This window comes from Frankliniella occidentalis, unplaced genomic scaffold, assembly GCF_000697945.3.
Source record: "Frankliniella occidentalis isolate FOCC.00 unplaced genomic scaffold, Focc_3.1 Scaffold28, whole genome shotgun sequence".
Classification (NCBI taxonomy): Eukaryota; Metazoa; Arthropoda; class Insecta; order Thysanoptera; family Thripidae; genus Frankliniella; species Frankliniella occidentalis.
Genome location: NW_026267158.1, coordinates 118,363 through 127,385, shown reverse-complemented (window position 1 = coordinate 127,385; position 9,023 = coordinate 118,363). Strand labels below are relative to the sequence as shown.

Below are 9,023 nucleotides of genomic sequence, written 5' to 3'. Positions count from 1 at the left end.
CTGCTCTGTGCGCGGGATATCAAGGGACTGTTTGAATAGAGCTCTGCTGCTCCACGACAAAATGCCTGTGACGTTCGGTTTGCTTTTTCATCCGAGAATAAAAAACGACGCGAAGCACCTGTGAATGGCAACACATATCCCAGCTAATATACTCGCGGCCGCCCCACTCCAAATCCAACGATTCGATTCGATTCTTTTGTCTCCCCTCGGTGTCTCTGCGACTGCAAGATTTGCCATTGAGTCGCGCAATGACATAAAATGTCCTCAGATAATTTCATCGAAAAAGCGACACCGTAGGCCGTAGCAGGACTCCGATTGAGGCGAGCCTAACTAATCACAGTTAAAGTCTTACGAAGCAAAATGCCAAATGCTTCGTACCTACGAAGGATTTGCTCCCTACGAAGCGTCCAAATCCTTCGTATTACAAAGGATTTGGCATTTTTCTTCGTAAGACTTTAACAGTGATCCGTTCGTCGTTCCCTCTCCAACCCCGTTCAGAACTAATAATGGAATCGTAACCACTGGTGATAACGAACGAGCAATAAGAGTTAGTTAAAATACCACTCACCACTCGAGCCTTGCCCTCTGCCTTACCCCGCGACTGTAACCCACGATCTGCTTCATTGCCCCGTAGAAGTCCGCCACCGCCGCTCTGCTCCGCTCTGCTCACTACCGCCCCACCCTTCACCCGGCTCCGGCTCCGGCAGGTCCTCGTCCCCGTGACCTTGCTCTTCTGCGTCGCGGCCCGCCGCCCAGCCCGCCGGCGCGATGCCCGAACTCCCGGAAGGCGGCGCGGAGGAGGGGGAGGGCGACTTCTGCCTGCCGCCGCCGGAGTGCCCCCTGGGCGATCAGGATGCCGGCGCGGGCACGCCCCAGCCGTCGTCACGGGTCCAGCGGATCAAGGTCATTATGGGCGTCTTTCATGTCGTTAAGTGCCGCGGTGCGCGCCGCGCTGCGAGCGGATAGGCAGTCCCGCAGCGCGCCGGCGCGCGTGGCTTGCCTATCCGCCACGGCGCTAGCCCTGCCTTAAGGCTCTGCCCCGCCTGCGTTGCCGTGACGTCACGTTCCCTTCTTTGCAGACTGCGGAGCAGGCCGCCCTGGAGTGGCGAGCCCAGTACGTGCAGGTGGAGTACCCGCCCAACGTGGCCGAGCTCTCGGGCGACTTCAAGGTGTTCTCCCAGGAGGGCTACAGCACCCCGGGCGACTCGGGCAGCGCCCAGGATGTCCGGCCGCCCTGGTTCGACGAGCAGCTCTTCCTGGAGGGCCAGCGCGTCGCGAGGGACAACCACGCCGGGATGGCGACGGCGGAGGCGCAGGCGCTGTTCCTCCTGTTCGCCTTCCCGGCTGGGCTGGACCCGCTCGTCTCGACGACCAGGTGCGTGTGAGCGTCCTCAAGAACCTACAACCTAGGGGCCCCGACCACCCACCCCTCTCCGGACATGTTCTCAATGCCACCTCCGCGTTGCAGGTCTGACACCCCCGAGACGGCGGGGCGACGCTACCTGTCCACCAATATGCGTCTCTTGTCTTGGATAACCTCCGACCCGTTCGACCCGGAGTCCGAGTGCTACCGCAACCTGGTGGCCGTCCGCAGGATGCACGCCAACGTCCGGAAGGCCTGCAACGATGGCAAGCCAGAGGAGCTGGCAGTTAGGTTCACCATCGGTGAGTCCTCGCGTGCACGGTTTAGCTATAAAGCTCCACCAATAGCTTCATGAGGGATAGCTAATTTTTTTAGGTATGTAGCTAAAAATTGAGGTATGTATAGCTACACACGGGCAAAAATGAATTGGTCGTCAAAACTAAATACTGGTTAATTTCGGGACAATCGATCAAAAAATTGATGACGTAACTAACAATTTGCTGTCAGAACCAAGTCTACGTTGCCAGAACAAGCTGTTCGGTGCTTGACCAAACGCATTCGTTCTAAAATCAAAACCACGAATTGGCTCCTGCAGCGACGTGCTTTGTTTTAGAAACCAGCTTTTGGCTCTGACAACTGAATCTTCGTTACCACAGCTAATATTTATCGATCGTCCCGAAATTAACTATGTATTAGTTCAGATGACCAATTCCTTTTTTCCGTGCATAGCTTAATTTTTAGCTACGTATCTATTAATAGCTTTAACTAGATAGCCAATTTTATAGATACTTACCTAAATAATCAGCTCTACTTAGCTATTGTTTAGCTAAATATATAAATCTTTTCCCGTGTGCTTCCCCTCCAACTTCTTCCACAACGGGGAGCGCGAGTGACCACCGCCAGAAATGGCGATATCGTTTCGATATCGCATATCGATTTGTGTCGCTTTTCGTGTCGCTATAGCGACACGAAAGTGGGCACAAAAACGACATGCGATATCAAAACGATATCTATGTGATATCGCCTAAAATTCCGGTGTCGCTCCATTTCTGGCGGTGGACTGACCCCTCCTCCTCGCTGCCCCGCAGGCCGCGACCAGCCCCGCGAGCTCCTCTGCCCGCAGGCCGCGCTCTTCGAGTCCGTCTTCTCCTCCGTGCCCGGCGGGTCCTACGCCGGGCCGTGCCCCGCCATGTCCGCCTTCGAGGGCCGCGACCCCGGCCGCCTGGGCGCCGTCAAGCTGAGCGTGGACCGCTACCGAAGGCCGTTTCTCTCGCAGGGCGAGATGGCCATCACGCAGTGGGGCTTCTTCGGGCTGTTCATCCTGAAGCCGCAGGTGTTTGCGGCACCCTACGTGACCCGCCGCGAGCTGGAGGTGAGAACGAACCCCGTCCGGGAGATTGCTTTGACAATTGACCCAGATCGAACTGTAACGTATAAAACGCGACAACTGTCGTCCCCCCAGGCTGTGGTGCACCTCTGGGCCGTGCTGGGGTACTGCCTCGGCATCGACGACACGTTCAACTGGGCGCTGGGCGGTCTGGACCTGGTCTTGAAACGCAGCGAGCTGTACCTGCGCACACTAGCCGTGTAAGTAGATCTAAAATTCAAACAAAAACAATACTCGAGAAAAGACTCTTGATGTTGTCCATCTTGTGTCAGGCCCAACCTGAGGACGCTGGGCGCCGAGGGCACGGCCCGCTGGGAGCACATGACGCGCTGCATGGTGGAGGGCATGCGCCAGTACATGCCCATCTCGGCGCTCGAGGTGAGCCTGGCCTACCTGACGGAGGACGTGCTGGAGCTGGGCACCGTGCTGCCCAAGGCGCTCACCTGGCGCCAGACCTTCCAGCTGTGGCGCCTGCGCCTGTTCCTGCAGTACCTGCCGCGCTGGGTGCCGTCCTGGGCGAGCGTCATGAGCCGCGGCCTGGGCCGCATGTTCAGGAAGGCGGCCAGGGTGGCCGGCATCAAGAGCGATCTGGTGGAGTGAAGGACAAATGCGGGACGGGGGAGGAGGAACGAGTATGTGCAGTATTTCTAATGCGATCTTATTCTCAGGGTTTTCCTGGGTTATTGTGAAAAAAAAACGGGTAAAGTTTGACATATTGCCCATGTCCATCAAGGCCATCAAGTTAGCACAAAAAAGTTCTTCTATATTTTTTTCGATGATGCGAAGAATTTCTGTATTTTGCTAATTCGTTGTGATATGTAATGAAGGCTGTGATAAATGAGTGCGAGGTGCTATGTATAGTTCTGGCTTAGTCAGTCATTAGGCTAAGGCATTTTGTTTTGTTTATAATATTGAATAGCAATAGGAACGCTTACGAGCAATAAACCTTATGTGATCTGTAAAATATTTGTCTAAATCATTATTCGCCATCGCCACTACTTGAAATGAAATAACAACTTAACTATGTGTTGTGCTGCTCAATTGAGCCCCGAAAGAGACCCTGCGGTGGGGAAGTGCTCCCTCAGCTGCAGCACGCGGTCTCTGTCCAGGTGCAGGTGCTTCCTCTTGAGCACTAGGCACGCCTCCAGCCGAGCCCTCTCCTCTCGGATCTGCGAGGGCATGGTGCGGCGTTAGGGGGGCGTGACGGTGACAGCGTTAGTCGGGGCGGTAGGACTCACCTCGTGCAGGGCGTTGGTCGAGTTGCGCAGCTGTCCGTCGAGGGCCGTGGCGGCAATGGTCACCCTGGACACTTCCTCCAGCAGGCTAACAAGGTGAAATTACGATCAGCCTCTCTGCGCTCCTTGGGACTCCCCTGGCGGTCTCGCGCGCCTCGCGCGCAGCGCACTCACCCCGCCTGCGGAGGGTCCCTGCAGTTCTCCGACGCCATCCTCTGCTGCCGCGTGTGCAGCCTGCTCTGCGCCGTCTTCAGGTTGGGGTCCGTGTTCCGGATGGCCACGCGCAGGGCCTCGATGAGTGTCTCGGTGTCCGCCTCCTTCCGCACCGTCTGCGAGCACGAGCGCGTCAGAGAGCTCTCACCCGGCCGCCGACACCAGTCCGTCCGCCGCGAGCCGAGGCACACCCCCTCACCAGTCTGTACTGCTCGTCAAAGTGTTCCACGGCCCGAGCGACCAGCGCCACGTTCCTGGCGAGCGCGTCGTCGACCCTCGCCGCCTGCGCGCGCACGTCCCGGACCGCACCGTCCAGCATGGGCTGCAGCAGCGTGCGGAAGGCGATGGAGCGCTGCCGCTCCGCCTCGGAGGCCGCGATGTTGCGCCGGGTGCTCTGCTCCCAGTCGCCGGGCGTCACCTGCCGGTCCGGCACCACGGCCGCGCCCTCCTGGAACACGCCCACCAGCGGCTCCCGGTGCGCCGTCACGGCGCGCGCCAGCGTGTCCACGCGGTAGCAGTCCTTCTTGCAGGACCAGTCGGCCTGCAGCGCCACCAGGGCGGCCCGGTCCGCGCGGATCTGCTCCACGGCCTGCTTTAGGCAGCGCTCCGTCATGGCCGTCACCTACACATAACCACACCCACAGTTTTCAAACACATCCCTGCAAATTGTTTTCAAAGCTTTCACAAAGTATTTTTGCTCGAAGTCAGCGAGTCTTTTCTCCGACCCAAGTATTTTCATGCGGATTGAAATCGTCTGATCTGGTCTGATGGAATGTGTCCCACCTCCCGGATGAGGGCCGCCTCCCTGACCAGCTGGTCGTGGGCCGGGTCGCGGATGAGGTCCGTGTCGGGGCGCTTGCAGCGCACGGCGATGCACTCGGAGGCGACGGCGGCGGCCTTGGCGAGCGCGGCCAGGATGCGGTTGAGGCGGGGCGGCGTCTGCTGCAGCAGCTGGATCTCGTCCCACATGACCTCGGCGGCGCGCTCCAGCTCGGCGCGCCACCGCCACACGTGCTGCGCGCGCTCCTGCAGCCGGTCCGACGAGTCGCGGTGCAGCGCGTCCAGCTCGGCCGCGGCGCGCCGCCGCACCTCCCGGGCCGACCACGCCGCCCTGGGTGTCGACACAAGTCAAGTGTGGGCACTATGGGACACCAGTGTGGACACTATGGGACACCAGTGTGGACACTATGGGCTACGGGACACCAGTGTGGACACTATGGGCTATGGGACACCAGTGTGGACACAATGGGGCACCAGTTTGGACACAATGGGACACCAGTGTGGGCACTATGGGACACCAGTGTGGACACTATGGGACACCAGTGTGGACACAATGGGGCACCAGTGTGGGCACTATGGGACACGGGTGTGGATACTATAGGACACGGGTGTGGACACTATGGGACACGGGTAGACACCATGGGACACGGGTGTAGACACTATGGGACACCAATGTGGGCACTATGGGACACGGGTGTGGACACTATGGAACACCAGAGTGGGCACTATGGGAAACGGGTGGACTCCTCTCCACCGGCCGAATACTTACGCGTCCCCTCGCTGCCGCGCGGCGGTGGCCGTGGCCGTCAGCTCCGCGTTGTGCCTGAGCCAGTCGCCCGGGCTGAACCTCGTCACCGAGTACCTGTCCACCACGGGACGCACTCCTGTGCACATTTTTACGTGTCGTTCAAAGAGGCCCCGTTTTAAAATAAATACCCAAGTTGGTTTGTGGAACGTCGTGACGTACCCGTAAGTCCAGAGGCCGGGTTCCACTCGGTGCGTCCAAAGGCCCAGGGCCCCACGGGGCCTAGCTCGGTGACAAAAGGGTGGGCCGGCGCCGGCACGGGGGCGTCCTCCGGGGCCGCCGTCGGGGTCAGGACGACGTCATCCGCCGGGCCCACGGGGCCCATCTTGGTCATCAGAGATCAGTCTGAGTCAATACGCGCACGATTTTCGACACCCACACCCAAGCGTTTAGAACCCCTGCGGAGTCCGGAGTAGGCACCCGGACGCACACACCGTGCATACGGTTGCCTACCTCAGGCGCCGACGGCGTCCAACCCCCACAACACTTAACACTTGTTAGTAACGTTACCTCGGCAGTCTCCCATCTCTTCCCCTCCTCTGAAGCTTCCTCCACACCATTCTGGGGCGACATTGTTGAGAAGTATTGTTGGAGCGGGTGCGAATCGGTGTGACAATGCGGTGTCAACAATCAAGTGAAAAGTTCGGCACCACCGTGCACCCGGTTGTTGCGAAGTGTTTACCCGTTGCCAAGGCGAACCACCGGACTCGGCCCTCCCCTAAGCTCAGTGTCGCTCTCTTTGTCGCTCTCATCTTACAGAGTCGGGTCAAGAGTAACAACTGGGAGAACTTGTAAACCCTTTAAAATGTGGCAAGGTTTTGCCTCTGACTCCAGATTCACTCACGTTGCACCCCATTCATTCGTGGCGGATGATGCAATACGGGGCGGTCGGCGGTCGGCGGCCGCGAAGCTACGGGAAGACGCGCGACGCTTCTGGTGCGACGGAGAGGCACTGTTTGGAGGGAGAAGGAGCGAGAGCGCGGGTGTGGGGCGGGGGCAGCGGGGCTGAAAGCGTCCGCGGTGGTGGGGCGGTGGGAGTGAGAGCGCGCGATGGGAGCGAGTGGGACGGAGAGCGGCCGGGGAGTTTCTCGAACGCCGCGGAACGCCGCGAACGCTCGAGAGCGCGCTGGGAGGTGCCGGGGCGCCGGGCCGTGGCGAGTCGTGGCCGCGGCCGATAAAAGCACCGCGCGGCGCGAGACCGGCATCAGTTTGAACTGAGCGAGCGAACAGAGCAGAGCCAAGCGACCCCGCCAAGACTCGTCTCCGTACGCAGCAGTAGCAGCATCCCCCGTGACACCAAGGTACTCAACGCCATGGCCTTCAACCACTGCATGAGGCTGGCCCCCAGGATGGGCCGCCACCTGGCCGCGCCGCAGCTGCAGCAGGCGCGCTCCATCTTCTCGCCCTTCCCGCGCCCCACCGACATCGGCGCCCTGATCCGCGACATGGACCGCCAGATGGACCGCTTGGAGCGGCAGATGTTCCGCAGCGTCCCCTCCTGGCTGCCCCGGTTGCCCCGCGCAGCCGCGCTGCCCATCGACCACACCCTGGGCCCGCAGGAGGGCGGCAGCCAGTACCGCCTGTCCCTCGACCTGGCCGGCTTCAAGCCCGAGGAGATCAGCCTGTCCCTGGACGAGACCGGACGCCAGCTCACCATCTCGGCCAGGTGCGAGCGCAAGGGCCAGGACGGCAGCCGGTACGCGCAGGAGATGGTGCGCTCCGTCACCCTGCCAGAGACCATCGACGTCCAGCAGCTGTCGTCCCTGCTGCACTCCGACGGCGTGCTCGCCATCGAGGCCCCCTTCAAGGAGCAGCCCCCGCAGCCCGAGAGCGAGCCCAAGGCCATCCCCATCCAGAGGGTCGGCGAGCAGAAGCAGCAGGAGCAGCTCCAGGACAAGCAGGCCGAGCAGCAGGCCTCCAGCTGAACGGCGGCCTCCGGCCTCGACCACCCCGCCAGCGAAGTGTAGTGTGTAGTGCAGTATTGTCGAGAAATAAGTGATGTTGCATCATTCCGATCGTTATTAAGATTGTTGACGCGTGAATGTGTAGTTGATGCTTGATGTTGCATCATTCTTGTATGCAGTGCCATCATTGCCGAAAAGAGTGCGCGCCCTAAAGGATGTGGATGATTGCATCATCTGATGTGCCCTTTGAGGTAGATCAATTGAATTTATTCTAAGTAAGTGTATTATTACCATTTATCATAGTGTGTGAGATAGTTTTAATGTCTAGTCGCTGAGAAAGGAAGGGGCGAATTTCTATAATTTTATTCGATATTTACCTGTTTTTGAGACTGATTCGTTAGTGTTTACGATTTTGTTTTCTAATAAATGAAAAAATACTTTTTTGGAAATCAATATGTGCCTCTTTTTGTTTCCTAAAGTCCTATATTGTTTTAAAGACATTGGCAAACTGTCACAATAACGACGTTCCACTCCTAGTACAACAATACGAAACAACTAGATGTCTTAAGTTGATGAGTCTTAATCGTGACTAACTTAAAGATGTTGAAACGAGGTTCATTGGGCTGAACTTACAGCAAGGGAGTTGGGAAGTAGTGCAAAAGTATGTCAAACTTAAGGTGGATACAGAGTTCCCTAAACGCGAGCGTGATTCTCACGCTCACGCCAGACGTGATGAAAGTCGGATCCTGATTGGCTGCGTGCTGCGTGAAGCTTACACAGCGTGAAAATCACGCCTTGCGTTTCGTGAACTAACTCTGTATCCACACTAACGATCCGGTAACGATCAATCCTGGATCTGGAAACATCTTTGGGAAAATGTTAATGTTAGTAGTCGGGGAAGTCCATCACCGCGAGGGTGAAAGGGAATGCCGGAGATCTGAGGACGGAGCCGCCGAGGCGACACGCCACTCACGCAAGGGCCTTTAATCAGACGAATTAATCGCCTTTCTTTTGAGCGTTCACTGACTTCTCGTGGGAACGGTTCCATATGAATACTACCCCCTCCCCCCTCACCACTCACTAGGCACCGCTTCAATGTCTGGCCGCCGACACGCCCCCCCCCCTCTCTCTCTCTCTCTCTCTCTCTCTCTCTCACACACTCACTCACTCACTCACTTTCCCTCTCCTCTCCGGAGGCGCCGGGGCTCATACCTGACATAGCGACCCGGCCGCATTGCGCACGAGGCAGCCCTGGCTGTGTCACCGTCACAGCAGCGGAGCAAGCGGACGAGACCCCAGGCCTCGAGCACCGCGACGTCGGAGGTGGGTACGTAGG

The 9,023-nt window shown here is 58.5% G+C and overlaps 4 protein-coding genes across 6 annotated transcripts in view; 2 read left to right on the top strand and 2 right to left on the bottom strand.

Moving 5' to 3' along the window:
- The window catches only part of LOC113212920 (uncharacterized), a 6,604-nt gene extending 5,929 nt beyond the window's left edge, over positions 1-675 (bottom strand). Inside the window, exon 1 of one of the 2 annotated variants that reach the window (XM_026431795.2) lies at positions 569-675. Coding sequence is in view for 1 of the 2 variants with exons in the window: in XM_052265602.1 (XP_052121562.1) it covers positions 595-624 (30 nt within the window). In the remaining variant the exon portion in view is untranslated. The remainder of the gene's footprint in view (positions 1-568) is intronic. The other variant, XM_052265602.1, reaches the window with a different exon arrangement.
- LOC113212918 (uncharacterized) overlaps positions 1-3,714 on the top strand; it is a 4,121-nt gene extending 407 nt beyond the window's left edge. For both annotated transcript variants that reach the window (XM_052265599.1, XM_052265601.1), the window contains exons 2-7: positions 708-903; positions 1,080-1,375; positions 1,469-1,665; positions 2,452-2,735; positions 2,826-2,950; positions 3,023-3,714. In XM_052265599.1, coding sequence (XP_052121559.1) covers positions 769-903; positions 1,080-1,375; positions 1,469-1,665; positions 2,452-2,735; positions 2,826-2,950; positions 3,023-3,350 — 1,365 coding nt within the window. In that variant the 5' untranslated portion in view covers positions 708-768 and the 3' untranslated portion in view covers positions 3,351-3,714. The remainder of the gene's footprint in view (positions 1-707; positions 904-1,079; positions 1,376-1,468; positions 1,666-2,451; positions 2,736-2,825; positions 2,951-3,022) is intronic.
- A 57-nt stretch (positions 3,715-3,771) lies between these two features.
- Positions 3,772-6,730, bottom strand: LOC113212908 (tektin-4-like). Its single transcript, XM_052265598.1, has 8 exons — positions 6,294-6,730; positions 5,946-6,108; positions 5,748-5,862; positions 4,982-5,309; positions 4,398-4,820; positions 4,160-4,314; positions 3,989-4,073; positions 3,772-3,919 (listed from the first exon to the last, which is right to left on the bottom strand). Exons 1-8 carry the CDS (start codon positions 6,354-6,356, stop codon positions 3,788-3,790), a joined length of 1,464 nt encoding a protein of 487 aa, XP_052121558.1. The 5' UTR covers positions 6,357-6,730; the 3' UTR covers positions 3,772-3,787.
- A 240-nt stretch (positions 6,731-6,970) lies between these two features.
- LOC113212924 (heat shock protein Hsp-16.1/Hsp-16.11-like) lies at positions 6,971-8,140 on the top strand. The gene has a single exon (XM_026431800.2). The coding sequence runs from the start codon at positions 7,097-7,099 to the stop codon at positions 7,706-7,708; it is 612 nt and encodes a 203-aa protein (XP_026287585.1). The 5' UTR covers positions 6,971-7,096; the 3' UTR covers positions 7,709-8,140.
- The last annotated feature ends 883 nt before the right edge of the window (positions 8,141-9,023 follow it).

Bases quoted from the DNA above. Each gene is read 5' to 3' on its own strand.
- LOC113212908 (XM_052265598.1), bottom strand. From the start codon at position 6,356: ATGTCGCCCCAGAATGGTGTGGAGGAAGCTTCAGAGGAGGGGAAGAGA. The intron at 4,821-4,981 runs GTGGGACACATT...GGTTATGTGTAG, and splicing joins AGGCGGCCCTCATCCGGGAG to GTGACGGCCATGACGGAGCG. The intron at 4,074-4,159 runs GTGAGTGCGCTG...TCACCTTGTTAG, and splicing joins AGGGACCCTCCGCAGGCGGG to CCTGCTGGAGGAAGTGTCCA.
- LOC113212924 (XM_026431800.2), top strand. From the start codon at position 7,097: ATGGCCTTCAACCACTGCATGAGGCTGGCCCCCAGGATGGGCCGCCAC.